The sequence below is a fragment of the Misgurnus anguillicaudatus genome, chromosome 9, assembly GCF_027580225.2.
Source record: "Misgurnus anguillicaudatus chromosome 9, ASM2758022v2, whole genome shotgun sequence".
Classification (NCBI taxonomy): Eukaryota; Metazoa; Chordata; class Actinopteri; order Cypriniformes; family Cobitidae; genus Misgurnus; species Misgurnus anguillicaudatus.
Genome location: NC_073345.2, coordinates 19,132,312 through 19,154,616, shown reverse-complemented (window position 1 = coordinate 19,154,616; position 22,305 = coordinate 19,132,312). Strand labels below are relative to the sequence as shown.

Genomic DNA, 22,305 nt, shown 5'->3' with positions numbered 1-22,305 from the left:
AAATATTTTGTTGCGCTCACATGTAAATGAAGCAGTCATGCCTACTTATATCTACTGCAGTTTGAAGTGTATAGCAAATGTTGCTAATGTCAATCTCTACTGTAACAGTGTTGCACAATATATATATATACAAGCCCTTCTGAGTCGTTTCTCAAATGTAAAAGACAAATTTTTTTCTATTCAGCTAAATAAAAAAGTAACAAAGGCTGTGCAGGGCATTCTGAAAAGCTTCACATTATTGTGACTGATCCATACTATTGACTCATTGGTTAAACAATGCATCATCTCAAGTTTCAGAGCATCCGAGACAAAAAGCAGACAGTCTGCCATCACCCGCTTTACAAACACATTAAACCTGTAAGTGCTTATGGGTGGGAGAGGACGGCGAAGAGAGCACTGGGTTTAAATCTGGGTAATAAATCCAAACACTGTCTTTCAATACACTCATTCACACTTTTTATAGCAGTTTTAGAGACAAGAATAGGATAATGTAAATGTCTGGTCAAGACTGTAACCAGGATTGCACATTCTTCAGCACTTTAATAAAAGCTACAATTCGTTTGTCGTCTTCTATCAGTAATGGTCGAGCAGTCGCAGCAAGTTGCGTGGATCCCGTTTGAAAAGGACAAGGCTTGAATTGTAAGGGCATGCAATAGCTCAGGGTGGATTTGGAGTCAAACAAATGAAGCAAGCGCTGAAGGCTGCCAGGGAGCTTCGAATCAATAGGGCAGAAATCTCCAGACACGGCCCCCTAACCATTCCTCCCTGACCTTTACAACCCTTTAAGCCAATCGGCTGCCGTGACAACCGACCCAGACGGGTACATCCGAGGGTGATTCCAGAGAAGGGGGGGCCGGCAATGCTTTCCAGGCCACCCACACAGCGTTAACCCTCTGGGGTCGGACCCTTTTTGGACACAGTCAGAGGTTCTGAGATGCTCTCACATTTGGTCTTTTTTCAGTTGCTTTAAAACACATTAATGGCTAATATCACATAACACTGTATTCAGCACAAACTGTGCTATAATAATATTTAAGGTAAATGTATGTACATGTTTGTATTTTTAAGTAAATGATGTTTATGCGTGGTTAGTAAAAAAAAGAAAACAAAAAGTTGCTGAAATAAGGCCAAGGAACACATCCTAAACATTTGTTAACAAGCAAAAAAGTTATCTACTCTTGTAGAGTAGAGAATTTGCTACAAAAAGATGTAAAAACCATTTAACCCACTCATTCACGTGAAAAAATACATTGATTTAACTTTTGTAAGACACTTTTTGCTGTGTAAAGGCAATATGCATGGGAGGGTCAATGGTCATGAATATTGATGTGTTTCACACGTGAGGAGACCCAACCCCCTAATGGCTCAGTGAGGAATGTTGGGACAAAAGAACTGTGACTGTGGGGAGACTTAAAGAGAAAAACTTTTGCTTGAGACTTAAAGAGAAAAACTTTTGCTTGTAGTTTAAAAAAAAATAGGTTAAAATAAAGTACAAAATACTTTTTTAGTAAAATAAAAGTCTTACAGGGTTGCAAAAAATGATAACAACATGAACAATACAATAGATTTAAGAAGCTTTATTGTAATTCTAAATAAAGAAGCTTAATTGTAATTATAAATAATAAAGTAACAATATGTATAGGCCTACATGTAACAATATTCTATATGACCAGTACAATATGGCTCTAATTAAAAGAAAATGATTCTAAATGTCAGCTGTGAAAGTTTGGTGTGCATCTAAAAATACTTCCAAATATAAAAAATAAGGTATACATTTGTAAACCATCACACACTGTAACTCTTTGGGAATGGAGTTAAATGTTGTCGTGCCATTGTTCAAAACGTGCGAGTACCAGACGAAGTTGGTGTTGCAGACACATTCCTGAAAACATATCTTAATTAATATCATGTATTTTCAAAGTACAAAGCAACACATCAGTATTACTAATATTGAGAACTTTTTTTAATAATTAATAGGGGTGACCCCGAATAGTTGGAAGATTCGATGCATCGGAGAAGCCGGATTCGACTACCAATCTCACAGTCGAATCGTTGCAGATGTGTTATGAAATGAGGATCATTCAATTTTGGCCGTATATGGGTGCACACATTATCTGATTTCGCACATAACAGCTTTCTCCCAATATATTGATATACAGCATATTATTATAATGCTGCCAATAATATGTGATGTAGCAGCTTTCAATAAATATTTTTAAAATGCGTTAATAAATCCAACAATCCCTGTGACAGGGCTACACGTCCAAAAAGAGGTTCCTATGTTAATAAACCATTGCCTCTTTGTTTCTACATTTAAAAGACGAAGCTGGCAATTCTGGCAATACTTTCGTTTTTTTATTAATTTCTTTATCTTATTTATAAATCACTCTGGTTTATCTGATTTATCTATTTGGCTTGTGTTTTGTTTCCGTGCACTTGAGGCATTTTGCACATTTGTTCTGCACGTTGTTACTTCTGACCTTATTTGATTTAAAAAAATGTATTTATTATAAACGTAAATTCTGATATAATTTAAGTCTGTACATTTTGGATTGTTTTTCGTTCTATCGATGTTGCGCTATTGCGTTCTGGCCATGTTTGCGCATGCAATTTTGCCGAACGTGCTATAGGTGCTCTGCGTCTCATATTTAGAATTTCATCAAACTAAACATTACAAAACGGATGTTTTGCGGCGGGCATAAGTTTTAAAATGTATTTAAAACCGAGTGGTTATCTATTATGGTCGGTGTTCACTTTCAAATGATAGCAAAGAGATTCCTGAAATAAATAATATCATCAGGTCTTTCTGTATCTAAAGTGAATACAGAGATGATCAAAGTCAAAGCAAGCAAGCAGGTATTTCTGTGCTAAACAATAACGCGGAGTGTCTATAAAATCATTAATTTCAGTGTTTTTCTTGTTATAAATTAACGTTTAATGAATTGTATACATTATAGCTTATAGTTTTTATCATTTACAGTAACAATCACAAATTATTTGTCATTTGTCTTTTTTTGGTCATGGCTTTGACGCGCTTAATCTCCGAATTAAATAAAAATACTAAATTGTAGCCGGGGTTTCCAAGGCAGGATCACCTTTGTTATTTTTTAGGTTAAGTTCTCAAAATGTTTTTTTGTGTGATGTTCTGTAGATCGTGGCATAAAAATGTTATGAGGAATAATTAAACAAATTTTGCCTTACATTTTACCTTAAAAATATATATATATAAATTGTATCACTTTATTTATTTCGGGTTCGTTTCTGCATGCCCCCGTGCGAGTAAATGATGATGAAGCCACGTTACTAAAAAAAATTAAAAACATTATTTGTATCATGTATTTTCGGAAAATACAGATATGTTTATATATATACATCTTGTATTTTCCAAATTACTACGCAAAACATCAGTAAAAGTCTACTAATAAAACAGAAAAGCCCGCAAATGTGACTTACCCTGTATGAATGTCCGTCGCATTTCTGCAAATGCCCGCTGAAGAGGAGAGTGATGCTGCCACATTCCTACAAAAGTTTTTAATAATTAATATAATGTATTCTCCACAGTAACAAACTTATAAAGCAATACTAAGGCGGTAAAGCATAGTTGAGATAAGATAATTGGGTACATAGATGCGGTATATCTTTGTTAACGGGCCATTACCGGACATATTTATGGCTAAACATTAACACATTACAAATCTCCGGACACATTTACAGCACATCGATACTACATCGATACATTTACACCCGAACAGATAGTCGCGTAAACAAGACTTGTTGAGGCATAAACACACTAGTCAAAATATATTCTAAATAGTGATATTGTTTTATGACATATTGAATATTTACACCATACAATCTGGTTAACGCATGACATATCTTCGGGCTCATTTACAGCACAATGTTACACCCGAGCAAATAAAGAAGGCTTATTGATAAGTCGGCATGGACACTATAGTTATAGTAGTGATATTGCTTTATAACATTCACATTACACTTATCAGCATACGGTTTAATGTAAGAACTATAATTTTAATGTTAATACAAATTGCCAATTACGAGACGTTTTTTATAAAGTCATTATGAATATCTGCTTGCAAACAGTCACAGTATATAAAAGTTACACAACATTTCAACAAATGTAGGTAAAACTTACTCTTCAGAAATTATATCCTCAGCTGGATCAAGTCGCTCTTCAAAAAACAAACGTTCATCGTCGGAGTCCTGCTCTTCGTCTGAAGAAACAGTGAACTCTTCTTCCTCGCTGTCCAGGAGCATAGAGCTTCCTCACCTGTAAAGCGTGTCATCTTCCGAACGCGTTGATAAGTGGATGAAACTGTCAAAACTCACTGCTTCTTAAAGCATTGTTTGTGGGCGTTGATCTTGTTTGCATAGCCCGCATCAGGTAATTTCCATATGAATGGCGCGCACAAGGGAAGGTGGGATTACATTAGCGCTAATGAGGTCGAGCCAGAAAAACTGTACCTCTCTTTACTTACATGTCGATTACACAAACAGACAATGAGTTCTTCAGATTTTAATTACATCATGTAAAAGTAGACATTTCAGGCTTTCTTTAGACATATGTATCATGTTCGTGTGACAAGTATTGGCGGAGTTATCAGTTCATGTTTGAAACGTGTTTGAGGAAAATGGTCAAGGAGACAGAGATGTCGAAATGCACTCCCTGTTTATTTTCTTTATTTGCCAAAAGCACACAGTTTTGTTGTTATTATGAAGGCACTCACATTAAAGTAGAGACTTCACAGTTTCGAATGATGTATTACATGTATGTGTATGATTATGAATGACGGAGTATTTTAAGTGGATGTCACAGGAAACAGGAAAAAATGCGTCAAAACGCGGCCCCGCGTTTTTGGACCCCAGGGGGTTAAAGGCTGATGTCAAGTTAACCACCTGTAGCTGAGAAAGTCAGAAGGGGGCAAGCTCACCATCATGGCCCGAGTTGAGGAGATGCTCTCCCAGGTCACACCCAAACACCCTCTCCCTGAGGATACCTCTCTGCTTCAGCTTCTGCTTGGTCGGCCTGGACTTCATGAATGAGCGGAGAAATGTGATCAGTTTCCCGTGTTTTTTGGACACTGAGGGATAAAAAGAAACATGGGAGTGTAAAGTTAGTCGTTTTTTAAAAATTGGACGGCATTAGCATTGTTCCTTTACTACAAAAATCTGCCAAATCCTCTATTGTATGAGTTGCTCGCACAAGCCAGATCACAAAAGGCTTCTTGCATTCAGCCAAAATTGATTTAAATTCCCCATTCCTCCAACGTTATTCTTTGGGTGCTTGCAAACCTGAACAAGGCTCTTGCTACTCTCTGAATTGGACTGGTTATAAAGAGCCACGGTCTGATACAAAAACCCATGAACAATAAATTACAAATACGCTTCCACAAGCTGAAATTCAAAAGGCTCGGATACGGAGAAAACTATCAAGATGATTAGTGGCTAACTTACAACATATGTGAAAGTCTTTTGAAACAATGTAAACATATTTTTGTCCTCTCATTTTTGTCAAGGAGCCTAAGAAGCAGGAAGGACATTTCAAGCTGTTTGGTCTCCCGAGCAGCTTGTGCTGACATTACGCACTGACAGTTACGGCCATGAGAAAGGAATCCAGCTGCCTGGCCTAGAACTTGCATGACAAATCTTGGACGCCAAAGGAGAAAAGAATCAACGTGAGAGGAAAATACAAAGTGACCAAAACGATTCCAAATTACAATTATGCCCCATAAAAAAAATTACTCAAACCAAACAACTGTTTGCACATTTAGGCTGTACAAATCATAGTTATTGTCATAGTTACTGCGAAGATCTATAATGCATACTTCTCCATCTGTGCTTATGTTTATATTTGTGAGCGTGTGTGGAAGAATGTGCAGGAGGCGGAGCAATATTAGCTGGGAATATTTGCAAATAACATGTGGTCTTGATTTTAAGGCTTTTATTATTATTATTCGTACACACAGAGCACTGTGAACGTGGCAAGGGACACCTGCCAGCTGTGACCTCATCAGTGGCTGCTCCTTTGAGTGCTTTAACTTTTAAAAGGCACATTACTCAGTATTTCTTTTACTGCATGAATTATCAACAGTCCTCTAACAAGAGCTTGTAACCGGTCCGAGGGCAGTTAATCCTTCTATAACCAGCAGAGTTTAATAATAAAAGCAGTCATTATAGGAATTTCCTGTGCTACTTTTCAAGGGCCAATAAAGCAACTGCCACATTTCACAGTGCCACTTATTTAGATCACTATAAAACAGACAAATGCATGCATTAAAACCTAGAAAACTAACAGTGCTCGGGCTTGTGTGTGTTACTCTGTTTACTTCAGCATGCACTTCAACTCGACGCGGATGACGTCACTGCGCAACGCGCATCACTGCATTATACTACTATTGAATAAATATACACTTTTGTAACTATTTAGCTATGCAATAAAAAAAAAACATTGTTTCAAGTGTTTTCTCGACGCAGTTGTATTATTTAAGCGTGAGTTGTAAAGATATTTGAATACACAATCGCTAACGGGCAGATATTTAAGGTAGCACTCTCATAAAAACCCGTGTAACAGTTAAAAAAAAATATTAAAATAAACACTCAATACAGCATTTTGACATTAAAGCTCTTCCCGAGAGGTAAAGCATCGTGTGAGCTTTAAACGGCAACTTTATAACTTACCGTATGTTCAACTGTGAAATAAACCGGTAGAAGTTGTCTAAACGTTTACCAGGCGACAGTTAATCCAAACACACGTCATTCAAAACCTTTGTACCTCAGCACTGCATAGACCCGACACAACGGTAAAACACCGCGGACTTTCTCTTCAAGTTACCTCTCCCTCAGCCGGCAAAAGCTAATAGTCAGCATGCATTCTTTCCTCGTCGTTTTTTCCTGCTCTCTTTCCGTTCAGAGGTTGTCCAGCCCATAATATCAACTTTCAGCGGCGCGGGCTACTTACAGCAGGGATCGGGGAGAGCGCGTGAGAGTTTCAGCCCTGCAGGCTTTGCATTTGTCGCAAATTCACTATCAAGTGATGACATTACTTTGTATCCCTGTAGTCTTCTTTTACTTTCAGTGGAGAGTAGCTTCAACTGTAGCTGTAGTGAGACAATGCAAATAACCCTATTCTATTTGCCTGCCCACACGTCAAAAAAAAAAAAAAAACTTTACCTACTGTATAATGACTTACTTATATAGTTTATATAGAAGATATTGCTGCAGTTTACTATAGCCTTTAGTAAACGCTCCTGTATATAATACAGTATTTTTTTCGTGTGGGTATAGATAAAGCGAACAAGACTTCATGCTAACATAAAATAATCCACTTGATGATGATGTGTCACAATGCATGCTATGCAACTGAAAGAAAAATTGTTATGCACGCCAAGGCCAAGTTTAATTCAGGTTTTACTACAGCCTGGCAAGGTACAGCCATAAATAAATCAACAAAGACAACCTTGTCTGGACACTGAAGCAATAGACTTGTGGTTAAAGTGTCAAACTTTATAGAGATACACTGTGCAAGGTAACACTGAACCAGCATTAATAATGTACTTGTTCGGAGTGATATCCGCAATATCTAACATGACAGCCACAAGCTCGAAAACCAACTTTGTTTAGGTCAAATAATGTACTGATCTGGCTAATCATCAGTACTGGGTTAAATTTTAAACCAATTCAAAAAACAATGTCAGGTAGTTTGACATTTTTCAGAGAACAAGCACATCTTACATAATTCGAAAACAATATTGTATGACTTACTCAAAAGAGATGGTTTAAAACAACCAGAATGAAACCATTCTCCCATCCAAAAAGTTTCATATTAAAGTCTCTGTTTTCAGAACAGGTCAGACAGGAAGTGCACAGTCTCCTTTAGGACACAGAGGCAGCTGCCCTTTACTCCACTGAGAGGAAGACATTGTCGCCCCATAAAGAAGTTAGGAAGTGAGAGAATGCTAAGGGAGCTACATCTGGAACTGCACCTGCTGTTCCCAAACATATGGGAACACAACTAAATGAAATTTCTTGTAAATGTAAATAGTCTGTGCAACACAGGGAGAGAGAAAGACAGGAAATAATTATATTCGATACATTTTCATAACAAACAATACACCCCATTCATGTCGTAAACCTTGGTATCTACAATATTCAAGCAACCTTTATCACGGTCATACCACCTGCTCCACACTAAAAATGATGGGATGTTATAAGGTTAAACATTTACCAGGGCATCTGCTTAATGATGCAAATGATTAATAGGGCATTTTGTCGTCATTTGGTAAAGGCTCAATGCTAAAAGCTCTGTATTTGAGCATGCACTAAGGTAGCACACAAGAATGCGTCTCAGTCACCATGAAAGAGACTAGTTTATGTTGTCAGTAAACAAAGCTGAGATTATTTTATAGCCTTTCTTGAACAGGCTCATGTAAATCAGTGTGTTGCACAATGTGACTGTCTGGCAAGCACAATGAGTTGCATTTAAAAGAGCAGGAGAATGGTACCATAAACTGGACAAGACCAGATACAGTTTCAAACACAGGCACATGAAGTGTGGACACAGCAACAAAACCTGTTTACAGTATGGCAGTATTATAGTAATATCATCATATGCAAATCACTGATAAACAGGCTTTACATGCATTCAAAAGCAGATTGTGAAATAGAGGTAGAGAGGTAGAGAGAAAGAGAGAAAGTGCACACTATCAAGGTAAAGACTTGAGTTTCAAAGTCACATGAGACTGAGAAATGTGTTAAGTAAAAAAGAAACAAGACTCCATCCCAAACTATTTAAAATAAAAACAGACCCTTGTGTAGTTAGAGAAAGTGAGGCATTCCTTGTTAAGTTTGGAAAGATTGGTGATACTACGTAATACTATTTCTATAAAGAGACCTGTGAGCGGCGGTGACTGTGCAGAGGTGCACACGAGAGTTTGGGGATTAGTCCGTGTTAGACATAGTACATGGATAAATAGTTTGGTCTACCTGAGCTTAGCCTGTAGGGGTTTAATGGGTCGGGTGCCCATGCACTGTCCTGCTTTATACTCTCCATCTCCAAATCTGCATGCCAGGAGGAGAGAAGGGGAGGGGGTAGGGAGGAACCCAGTTAGAGAACATGAGAAGAACAGCTGCACATGCAGCTCTCCGTTAGCTTGGCAGTTGACACTCTTGCAGGAGAGTTTCTGTATCTCCTCGTTTCACATTTCCTGCCTATTAGGTAATGTTTCACAACAGTTTTGCAGGTCCATAAAATGATAATAAACAAGCTGGTGCAGTAAAATTCACTTTAGAGACAAACATATTGGCCTACCATGAGTGAGAAAGGTCTAAGCTGCAATGCAAGAGAAATGTTGATTTATGATACTGCTAAAGGACAACTGATGTATGCAGGGAAAGTGTGATAAAGTGAGAGTGAGTGTGTTTTTGTGTATGAGAGAGAGAGAGAGAGAAAGAAAGACAGGGTGTGTGACTATGCATGTGTGCATGTCATAGTTCATCCAAAAATGAAAACTGTCAAAATTTTATGGCACTTACGTTGTTCCAAGCTTGCATGACATACTTCCATGAATTTCTGAAGAATGCTGATGCTATTCTGCCTTGTACCAAAACCAGCACTCTACCAACTAAGCTATAAAGAAATACCATTACAGGACAACTAGCAAAGCACATAAAACAGTGCCATTTGTGTATCAAGACCTGTTTTGCACATAAACCTTTCGTATGGCTTCAGAAGACCTAATATGGGGCATATGGGTGATTCTCACGAAATCCAGACTAAAGGGGGTCGCACACAGGACGCCCAGCTCAGCGCCGCGCCACGCAGTGTTAATTTCGTTGACGAAGACGAAAAATATTTGTCAACAAATCTTTTTCACAGACGGAAACTAAATAAAAACTAAATAAAAGTCAGATATGATGACGAAGACTGTAACGAAATATAACTGACACTTTAGTCAACGAATAAAAATAAGACGAAAATGTCAGGGAGAGAAAAATGGAGAAGAGATCCAATCAGAGCTACTCATTTTGTGGGACAAGTTGTGAAGAAATCCAATCATTGAGGGTAGGTTGATCTATGCAGGCAGCAGAGGCATTTTAAAAAGCCGCGGCAAAGTTCGTTTTCACAACAGGTTGTTTAGATTATATTTAGTTGTACAGTCTTAGTTACCCAGCTTTGGCTGATGTCAGTTGACTTCGCTCGTTAGCAGGCCCGGATTGTCCGTAGGGAGAACCGGGAGGATTCCCGGTGGGCCGGTCTGTTTTTTTTTGCCACGAGGGCCGGTGTTGTCATGCCACCGGGATGACGCGTATTTGCGGGTGAGAGATGTTCCCGCCGCTTTATGCACAAGTTGATTGTGTCCCGAGTCCCGACCACTTATTGGAAGAATTCTTGCATTAGGGTTCATTGACATCTTAAACGCATGGGAAACGCAGGACGTGCCGCTGTCTTCTGGTTTTCAAAGCGCTTACTTGAACACGAGTTTTGTTTCAGACGCGTCTATATTGAGTGCGCTTGCCGGCCGCGCATCTATATTTAAAATAAACTTGAGCGCGTCTTTTGATTGCGCTTGCCGGCCGAGCGTCTATATTTTAAATAAACTTGAGCGCGTCTTTTGAGTGCGCTTGCCGGCCGCGCGTCTATTATATTTTAAATAAACTTGAGCGCGTCTTAATATAAACGGGCTGGCCTCTAAAAGGAAAAGAATTTACAAAACGTATTTTTTTATCCAAGTCATAGATGAGTTGAATAGTCATTATTCATCGTTTATTTCAAGAGGAACAAAAATCTATTTGATGCAAAACTCATTAGTTTATTTGAAAAAAGTAGTTTCAAAAGTATATCCATGATGTTTTCTTTATTTAACACAATGTAGGCCTACGTTATTTAGCAATAGACATGATCTAAGTACTAAAAAAAGATACAGATTTTTTTCCATTTGTTTCCAATGCATACTTGATAAATCTTGCTTGTGTATTGTATATCGGGGTTTCCAAACGTTATCAACCCAACAGTTAATCTCAAGACTCACCATTTTTTAGAAATAGAAATATAGAGGAAAACACAAACACATTTGTTTCCTTTAGTTTTTGAATAAGTTTACTTTAGTAATATTATGGTCTTATGGTAGGGCTGCATGATTATGGCAAAAATTATAATTGTTTACTGCATTTGCACAGAATTTGATTTGAAAAATACAGTGAATTGCAAGGCTGCAGAGAACAGTGCACTACTGCAGACTTATACTACTGAGGGTTTAAAGATATTATTTTAATAGTCAGTCGTGAACTAAAGTGGGCCGGTCTAAGACATGAAACTCCAGGGCTGAAAATGAGTCCCACTCCGGCCCTGCTCGTTAGCATCAAGCTAACGTTTTGCAGTACACCTGGTCCGAAGACATGTCTCATTGACAACAAAAATATCAGAGCTGACGTCTAATCTGGTCACACTTCAAATATGACAACAAGACTGCCTGTAAAGACGACTCATTCAGAAATACATGCGAAGGTAAGCATACACGCTAAGGTTATTTTATCAGATAAACCACCGTGTTTTCAAAGAAAACGAATGGAATACACATCTGAACTGTATTGATTGTATTGGATTGTCTGAATTAATACTGAATATAAATATTCAGTGTCCTCAAATTGAATGGAATGTGTAACTTTACTATTATAATAGATGTTGTGCTGTTACATGACTGGACAAAGTGCGTGCGTGCGTGTCTGTCTGTCTGCAGTGCGTGCGTGTGTCTGTGTGTGCATGTCATTCAAAGAGAATGCATATCTTTTTCTGGGACCATGTATATTTTTTAGGTAGAGCGGGCCTTATGCTTATTTTATGTGAGATTATCTTTTGTGAGAAAGCCACGGTCAGTGTTTTTGACATTAAGAATAAAATAAAATACGTGTTTTCTACAACCACCATTAAATCTGTGTCTGTATTGCACTGAGGATACTTCCAATGACTAAAAAACTTAAGACTAGACTAAAACTCTTATGATATTTAGGGGCAGTTTCCTGGACCAGGATTAGCTTAATCCAGGACTAGGCCTTAGTTTAATTAGGAAATATAACTAGTTTTAAACAACATGCCTTACTAAAAACATTACCTGTGTGCATTTTGAGGTAAAACAAAGGGCCCTGATGTATTTTAAGATATGTAAGTGCAAGCTGTTTTCAGTTTGGAGAGCTCTTAAATGTGTTTAAGTCTAGGACTAGTCTAATGCCTGTCCGGGAAACCGCCCCATAGTCGACTAAAACTAGACTAAGACTAAAAGATTTCAGATGACTAAAATAAGACTAAAACTAAAACTAAATGGTGTGTTATTCAAAAGACTAAGACTAAATCAGAATTTGCTGCCAAAATTAACACTGGAGTCGCCACATGTTTCTTTACTGTAAATGTTTATAGTATAACATGCACTGAAGCTTTTTATTTTTTAGATTTTTTAATTATAAATATTTTCATGTCCAAGAACCCAAATCCAGTTATGGACACATTGCGGTCATAAAAATTTTCCCCTTAAATGTAGAAAAAACACAAAATTGGTTTGTATGATGTCATTTGAAATCATGTGCAAAATAGTACGTGAAGAGATGTTTGTAATTGTATGCTTATTATTTTGATACTCTTACTTTGCATTTACATTTTTTATCAAAATGTTTCATGACACCTTATTAGTCTAATTTTGCGAGAATCACTCATATGCATTGTTATTATGATGTTTTGGGGTCTTGCCAGCCCCTGGTAAGTGCTGTTTTAATTGTATGGTAAACACTTATGCATTTTTAAACACAAAGAAAGTGGAACTGTTTAGAACAAAGTAAATAACAGAAATTTCATTTTTGGATGAGCTATTCCTTTAAATGAAAACAAGAGGCATGAGGGGGTATACCAGCACGCACAGGGTGGGAACAGACTCCAGGAGGCCGGCCGCAGACCAGAGCAGGGGGACGCTGAAGGAGCAGTGGAGGGAAGCAGAGTCAAATAACGCATTACACATGCATGCAATAAGTGCAAAGCAATGCAACATACTGTACATTTAAAATACATACCACAGGGAGGCCAGTGGGTGTTCAAGCAATAAAAGAAAAACATCTAAACCAAAGCAAAATCTTTGTGAAATGATGTTCAGCCAGCGCCAAAGCTAATCGTATCAACTTCACGTACACCATTGTTTTCGTTAGCGTTGCCCTTAATAATAATGACACACTAAAAAGCATTGTAATCCCACCCAAGTACCCCAGGCTCTTTCGATCTGATTGCACTGCGCCATGTCATTGCATCTCTGTGATGATACGACTCCCTCAAGACGGCGAACACCACTAAACCCTCCCACCCACCGCAAGCCAGCATGCTGATTGGTCGGATGAGTCACGATGATTCACCCTTCTGTGGGTGCCAATAAGCATCGATTTAATACACAAGACAGCCAAAACCAAACAGAAATTTTTAAGGTGATGAATAGGTCTCAAGAGGGCTTGGCTAGCTGGTTATGTCCAAGTCGTGATGTAAACTGACCTCTCATAAAAAAGCTCAGTTCAATCCACACGGTCCACAGCCACTCCAAACATTACTAAATGTATGACTTGCATTGAGATCGTGAGAGCAAGAAACACTCCATTTCAGATGTCTGCTAATCAAGTTGTTTGTTTTGTTCGACTCTTCAGTTCTTGGCCGGTACAATGTTGTGTAAATAGAGGAGAAATACACGTACCACACCGTACCATGATGTGCATTCAAAGGTACGTACGCAAGCCCTCTCCAACACACCATAAAGAGAAATTAAGAAAAGCAAACAACAGCGCACGGAGATTCATTAAATGGAAGTGATAAATGAAGACGGTCACTGAGTTTCTGTTTGGGGAGGAAGAACGAAGAAGGGAGGGGTATAGAGATGGGTTTTAGAGAAAGTGAGAGGAAGGGGAATAGAGAGGGAGAGAGACATGTAGGTTGGGTGTGAACCATACTTTTCCCAAGCAATGTGTTGCTTCGTGATCTGAGAAACTTGCATGTCTCACACCTAATTTGTTTAAAATGAAAATTACACTTCTTGAACAACAGCTGAAACATATCATCCCCTCCTTAAGCATTACATACTCTACACCATTAAACAGCAGCTTTTAGTCATGCGACATGACCCAGAGACTCCAGTCACCGCCTGTCTCAAATGTAAATACAACGCACAGACTCGATACATGGCCGTTTCAACAAATCACATCCCGTACACTGCTCCTATCTGCCGTCTCCCTCTCAAACTCAATTAATACACCAATGAAACGCAAGAATAACAAGCTAGCCCTCAAGATCCTGCATCTTCTAAAAGGCCCAACAGCCTCGGGAGTAAGCAGTATGCGTGTGGTTCTGCATAACAAGCATGACCTTGGATTTAGTTTCCAGATGATGTTTGTTGGGTTGGTTTTGTTTACAGCTCCTTGCAGCAGAAGTAAGCTGTTAGGGGATGGTTAATACAGACGTGGGGAGAGACACCAAGGAGCTGTCCCAGCAGGGTTTGAGGTGTGTGTGTGTTGTGGTACCTGGTTTTGGCACAGAGTTGGTGACAGACTGCGGGACCTTGTCGTTTATCAGCTCCACGCACTCGCTGGGAAAGAAGCCAACCTGTGGAAAAACAGAAAAGGTTTGAAAGGCTCCCAAGAGGGAAATGACAAGGCTTCTTTATAATATTCTGCATTTCCTGTCACATCCAGGAAGAAATAAAACGCAGACGATCATCATTAATGCAGTGTCACAAACACACACACTCGCGTGCACGCTTACTGTGTCAATATGCATAAATGTTACTTTTAAAGAGATGAAAACACAAACACAGTAAATCGAAAGTTCTGACAATCTCTAAAATAAAGGGAAAAGTATTAAAAAGTCAACTATGATGACTTTGTAGCCTTTTGAAGGACAGTCATACACATCTAAAATTTCTCACAAAGGAACTCTAAAAAAATTGCTAAATAGCACTAAAAGTGGTTCACTGGCTCGTAATCAACTCTTTTGAAACTTAACAAAATGAATCAAACACAGCTGATCATTTTATAAGGCAAGTTATTTAAAGAGGACATATTATGAAAATCTGACTTTTTTCATGTTTAAGTGCTAAAATTGGGTCCCCAGTGCTTTTATCAACCTGATAATGTGAAAAAGATCAACCCTAGGGCAAGCCAAAAAAAAAAATTTTTTATTAATCGTTTTTTTTTTTTGAAAAAACGTGGTCGATTCAAAATCGATTCTCGAAGAGCAGAATTGATTTTTTCCATCTTTTTTATGCAAACATTGAATGTAAGATTAACGTTAATCAAATTACTAGTCTTCTTCACTAGATGTCACCCTCTATTTTGCCTTGCGCGATGTTACCAAGGAGCCTGTCATTCTTTCATTCAGTGCTTAAAATAGCGGTTTTAGGTGCTTCATCGACGTTTATGCCACCTTCACATAAAAAGTAAGAGGTATGGAAGCATTTTAGATTTCGCAAGCAAGATGACAACGATAGTGTTGTGGCTTTTAATTTCTTTTTATTAATTACACTGTAAAAAAATTCTGTAGAAATTACAGTATTACTGGGTATTACTGGCAAGTAGCTGCCAGTAACTTACTGTAGATTTTACATTTATGTTATTTACTGGCAACATTTTGTTCAAAGTTAAATGAACATGAAACATTTTTAGACTTTTTCTTCTACAGTAAGTTACTGGCAACCAGCTGCAAAATTACAGCTAATTTTTTATAGTGTACCCACTTGTAAACTTATGTTCACTGTTCTTTTTTATGAATATAGTATTTGTATTAAATCTATATTCATTGAGTTTAATCGAGAATCGAGTATAAAACCGACCTGAGAACCAGAATCGAAAATTGAATCGAGAATCGATCTGGAACATCTGAATCGATACCCAGCCCTAATCAACCTAGTAACTTAGTTTTGGTAAACCATTCTCTGCAAGCGTGTGAAAAAATAGGTCATTAAAATTGGCTCCACTTGTGATGTCAGAAGGGGATCTTATTATAATAATACTGCCCCTAAATCTGCACTATCCAACCACGGCAGTGCCATTTATTGCAGAGATCAACTCATTTGCATTTTAAAGGACATATCCAAAAATGGCACATTTTTGCTCACACCAACAAAGTGGCAATTTTAACTAAAACTTAACAAATGTACTCCGGGGACACAAAAGATTTATTTTACATCTTAAAAAAAGACTGCAAACATACAGACAAAAATATGATGCAATTCTTTTCATTTTGACATTCTGGTTTCATATTAAGGAAAAGGATGCTAATAAAATATTAACATGTTAGCAGGGTTCCCATTCTAAGCCAAACGACAAACTTTTCCCTGACTTTCACTGACCAAAATCTGAATTTTCATGACCTATGTCTGAGATGCTGTGATAGTGATAATGGTGTACACTGTGAATTTATAAAAATGTAACTTAAATGCGAGAAATAAATAAACAATGGCAATAGCGGCTGTTTAGTTTGTCTAAATCAAGGGAGGCTTGAACCTGGAAACGGCATTCCTTACGTCAAATTCCATGACCCATGGGAAGCCTGTATTAGGGTTTTATACACTTCAAGGGTCACCAACAACTTGTGAAACTCCAGATAAAAAAAGCTTAATTATGATACAAAGTTCAGGAGTCTCTCAATGTGCCCTTACACACTTACATGCTTTACAAGCTTAGAGCTGCAATCAGTAACTTTTTTGTTAAAACCAAACAAATATCAGTTATTGATCAAGTACATAAACAATCAGTGTTTAAAATGGTCACCTTACCCAAATTCACAACAGTTAGCTTATAATCAAGATTTATAAGTTGAGGCGTCGGATGTCAACAAATGTAAATGTACCTGCAGCTTTTAAAGGCAGGGTATCTGACTTTGAAAAATGCTAACGGTAGCCTACTAGCACTGAAATCTCATCCAAAGCCACACCTCCTTCAAAACACATGAACATGGACAGACCAGACATCCACGGTCCACATCTCGTCTCATTTACCATTGAGAAAACTTTGCAGTACAAGATGGTCCTACGCCTTTCACAGATGACATATATTTATAAAAATGCATTTAAACAACTTAACATACTGATATCTATCAAGATGTGAGGAGACTTTTAACCAGTATAACTAAAAATGTTTTTTGGATCAAATCAAATACCCTGCCTTTAAGTTCAATTTAATTTATTCTGATCCACAGACCAATCATAGATGAATTATGAATTATCTTGATCGATCAGACAGGAGTAAGGATCGACCGTCTCTATGCAAATCTAAAGCATACCATGAGCATATCTCGCTGAAAACATTAACCAAATCTATTGCTATAACCTTGACTTTGTCAATAGTCAAAGACCTATTAACAAAGAGACTCCCTCACCCTAACTCTCCTATTTAGGTCTTCTTCATGTGATAGCTGGCATAAGTGTGCTTGTCCTCCATCAGGACAGATGCTAGCTACCTGACCCAGCTGCAGCCTGCCAGAGTTCAGCATCTGCCTGCCCCAATGGGGCCACCACACATCTGCCACCATGATCCAATACACAGACCCTAGCTCTAACAGACTCAATGGAGACAAACTACCACAGAAACTGAAAAATATGCCAATGTACTGAATACATGGCCAACAAAAACGTAATCCGGGGCATATGCTTGTTGGGCAAAACAGAAGGTTGGGAATTTGGAAAGATAATCCAGAATGTATCTCATGAATGTATGTGCCAAACTTTATAGTTAGGAACAACTGCTCATTGGTTATTAGACTGGGTTCGGGTTTTTCACATACAAAACACATTTTTATAAATTCACAGACAACTGCATCATTTTTAATGGTAATGTGACCAATTACACTGATTTTGACAATTTTCTAGGTGTTGCAACCTAATTATTAAATATGACACCCTTATTAAAATTCAACATCATGCACTGGAGAATAATTCTGATTCGCTATAATAACTGGCACTTAACAGTAGGATGTCTCATTGGGACTCCCGTTGTCTAACAAGTCACATAAATTCAAAAAGAAATAGGCTAAATAACACAGAACAAACCTGAAAACCATGCTTTCCTCTCCACCAGGTGGTGTCCTCTTTGGGTGGCATGTCTATTACTGAAACAATATCCCCCACCTGTGATAAAGAAATGCATCAACAAAAGATTTAAAAAAAAAAATCATTACTGGTATAGCAATGACAGATATTAAATACAAAAAATATTAAGTCGTCATTTTTGCCCTGTCACCTCGAATGACAGCTCATCCGCTGCCTGTGCAATATAGCGCTTGATCACATGGGCTGCTGCGATAGCCGGAACATTGATGGATGACTCCTCATGTACAAGCAAGTGATTCCCCTTGTTGTCAACCTGAGGAGAGAGACGTCATTCACTCAAAATATGGCACATGGGCTAAATGCAATACTGAATGTTTTGTGAAGACAAATCTGTGAAATGCAGAACGTCCATCATGCTTCCTGATTACAGGACAACAGAGATGCAAAAAAGCTCTTTTTACAGAGCATCAAACAGGACGTTTGCTAAAAAAAAAAAAAGACATCATAATGACAGAGCATCACATCAGTACCTCCATCCATGTGAGAGCCGGCCCACAGTTGATCTTGTTATCAGCAATCGCTGACAGGCGGGAGAGGTAAGCCATCAGCATCTGGGAAACTGTCTGTTTGTAGAAGGAAAGTGATAAAGGAGAGTTTAAACAAAAATGATATTCTATAACATAGAGTATGTTTACAGGGCTATAAAAAGCAACAAAGAGCGAATCTGTGTACTTTCTCATTATAAAATGTTAGGGTGTGAGTGTGTAAAGAATGCAGCTTTCTATAGAAAAGCAAAACGCATGATTTACACATTTGTAGCATAAAAGTTTGGTTGGTTGGTTGATTAATTCAGTAATAAAAAGACAAGCCTAGACCATCATGAAATCGCATGGTGTTCCAGATTGGTTCATACAGGTCAACTGGTTTATACAGCATGGTCATCAAGTAGGTTGACCAAAGAATCTTGCTGGTTAAGCTAGCTAAGAAGCCTAGAGCAAACAGCATGTCATCATCCAAAACAAAATATATTCTAATGACAATGCAGGGCTGCATCCTTAACAACCTACTTCCATACTATATAGTAGGTGAAAAGCAATAAAAGTTCAATAAAGGTAGGCGAAAAGTGTCTGAATGCCCTACTAGTATATATATGGGGTGTGGTCCTGGTCAAGACAATCTCCTGAACTCCAAACTGAATGCCAGAATGGGAACGAAAGGAGCTTTAAGCAATTTTGAGCGTGGCATTGTTGTTGGTGCAAGATGGGCCGATCTGAGTATTTCACAATCTGCTCAGTTACTGGGATTTTCAGGCAACTTTGATTGAAATAACCACTTGTTACAACCGAGGTATGCAGCAAAGCATTTGTGAAGCAACAACACGCACAACCTTGAGGCGGATGGGCTACAACAGCAGAAGACCAATTGGGAATCGTTTAAATGCCACGGCCTACCTGAGCATTGTTTCTGATCATGTCCCTCCCTTTATGACCATCATATACCCATCCTCTGATGGCTACTTCCAGCAGGATAATGCACAATGTCACAAAGCTTGAATCATTTCAAATTGGTTTCTTGAACGTGACATTGAGTTCACTGTACTAAAATGGCCCCCACAGTCACCAAATCTCAACCCAATAGAGCATCTTTTGCATCTTTACATACATACATACATACATACATACATACATACATACAGCTTAACACCATGTCCTAACCAAGCCTGATTTGATAAAGTGACAAGGAATGAAATGTTGCCCCATCATTTCAGTTCTACTTCTGCTGCATGACGCTAAGTAGCCCCACCCACACTGAAATGTCACTGCTTGAAAATATCACACCACATACCTGCACAATAAACATCAACAGCCTTTGATCGACTGCGACTGTGCCCCATCAAACAGCAGTTTCACATTCAGTGTGGACAGACAAATTGCCTGACACTGGAAACTTGTCACACTACGCCTGGTTAGGACACGGTGTGCGTGCTGAAGATAAAGTGTTTGAGAGCGACTGACTTTAAAATGGCCACAATTGTTCTCTAAATTATAAATTATCTGAATAATTTTTCTACATGGCTCTCATTATTAGTCAAACTGATCCTTGAGCTGTGTGAAAAAGGTTCATCCGCACATTTCTTTCTAAAACCACTCATGCTATTTATACAGAATTACAAAGAGCTCAGAATGAAAATACAGCAAATACATTACAGTAAAAAAAGAATATGATTTCATCAGCCAAATGAGAGCTTAAAATAAAATAAAAAAATCAAGGGATGGCTATAAACCTACAGAAAACCTGATGAAAATTTTAAACAAACATTGAAATATTTCCTTTTCTGCATTTTAAAGCACAGCTCATAGCAATGTTTAAATAGAAAAGAGCAAATCATATAATCTGAGCCTTTAGAATTGACCGAGGTCAAGTTAAAAACATATTGGCTTGTCTTATTTGATTTGCTTTAAATGTCATGCTTTAGTAACAGCATATAATGCATAACAATAGCATTATAAATGTTAAGCACAGTCTTTATTCTCAAAGTATCATGTTTGTCTATATTGTACAAATGCTGAAATTACCAAAAAGCAAGCTTCATTTAAAAATCTAATTGATTTAACGTTTTGCATATTCTATATTTTTAAAGGATTAGTCAATTTTCTTAAAAAAATCCAGATATTTACTCACCACAATGTCATCCAAAATGTTGATGTCTTTCTTTGTTCAGTCGAGAAAAAATTATGTTTTTTGAGGAAAACATTCCAGGATTTTTCTCATTTTAATGGACTTTAATGGACCCCAACACTTAACAGTTTTAATGCAATTAAAAATTGCAATTTCAAAGGACTCTTAATGATCTCAAACGAGGCATAAGGGTCTTATCTAGTAAAACAATTATCATTTTTCAAGAGGTCACGGATAACATATCGAAACTACGTCCCAGTGTTTACAAGTGTTGAGAAAGAGGACTGTTCTGATGTTGTTGTATGTTGAATGGTAAGAATTAATGTCTTTGTGTCAGTTTATTGTTTAAAATTGTCCGCAAATGTTGCGTTTCATATATGTAACATGTGACCTTTCCACGTCATTATGCAATTACGTGAAGTCGCGCTGGCTCGTCACACAGCCAGAGGCAGAAGAGAAGTTGTGGATTAAAAGTGCATATTTCTTATTTTTCTTGCCAAAAATGATCGTTTCGCTAGACAAGACCCTTGTGCCTCGTTTGAGATCGTTTAGAGTCCTTTGAAACTGCAATTTTAAATTGCATTAAAACTGTTAAGTGTTGGGGTCCATTAAAGTCCATTAAAATGAGAAAAATCCTGGAATGTTTTCCTCAAAAAACATAATTTCTTCTTGACTGAACAAAAAAAAGACATCAACATTTTGGATGACATGGTGGTGAGTAAATTATCTGGATTTTTTTAAGAAAATGGACTAATCCTTTAACACTTTTATTATTTTAAAATTACACTACACTTTTAACTGGCAGTGTATTAGCATAATTTATGATGTAAAATGCAGCAAGACACACAGCACAGATAAAGAAGGAGCTAGAATTGTAAATATGCCAATGAAATGGAGTTTATCCATGGACGGGAGATCACTGTTGGGATCTGTTTCAGCTGAACATGTCCCAGGATCCACCCTTGTCAATTCCTTTCCCTAGACATATACTGGCAGCACAGACTTGCCAAAATGTAAAACTACAGCCAAATGAGCATCAAAAGAAGAAGAATTAGGTCAAAGGCTATACAGACAGCTGGGAGATATCCAGTATTTGGTATGGCTTTATCCCACTACTCAATCTAAAGCAATCAGTTTACTTTTATTACAATAACAACAACGAAAGTCCTACTTACTACTAGGAAAGTACATTTAAAGAATTTGCTCATGACTTTGTCCACATATGCTAATGAGGATTGTTAGCTATCATCACACATCAGGCTTCATAATGAGACATAATGGTGTCTTTATTAATACAGCATCAGTAAACATTTTAGGTTCAGTGAAACATTCCCTACCACTATCTCCACCAAGACCCCCAGACTATCTCACGTTCACATGAGTAAAACTGGAGAGGATGCAAAATCCAGAGAGTGAAATATAATCTTCAGCCGTTTCTATATAGGGAGTCTCAAAGTGCCCAATTACACCAGAAACTATTGTGGGAGCTTCCCTTTAACATCTCAAAAAGACTTCCACTAATGCAGAACATAATGAGCGGCATTATCAA

At 37.8% G+C, this 22,305-nt stretch overlaps 1 protein-coding gene across 12 annotated transcripts in view; it reads right to left on the bottom strand.

The window, feature by feature from the left end:
- arhgap32b (Rho GTPase activating protein 32b) overlaps window positions 1-22,305 on the bottom strand; it is a 102,556-nt gene that overhangs the window by 14,552 nt on the left and 65,699 nt on the right. For 3 of the 12 annotated variants that reach the window (XM_055179469.2, XM_055179470.2, XM_055179475.2), the window contains 7 exons: window positions 18,608-18,700; window positions 18,268-18,390; window positions 18,078-18,155; window positions 14,554-14,635; window positions 12,922-12,972; window positions 9,001-9,075; window positions 4,950-5,099 (listed from right to left, as the gene is read on the bottom strand). In XM_055179469.2, coding sequence (XP_055035444.2) covers window positions 4,950-5,099; window positions 9,001-9,075; window positions 12,922-12,972; window positions 14,554-14,635; window positions 18,078-18,155; window positions 18,268-18,390; window positions 18,608-18,700 — 652 coding nt within the window. The other 9 variants (XM_055179473.2, XM_055179474.2, XM_055179472.2 and 6 more) reach the window with 8 other exon arrangements.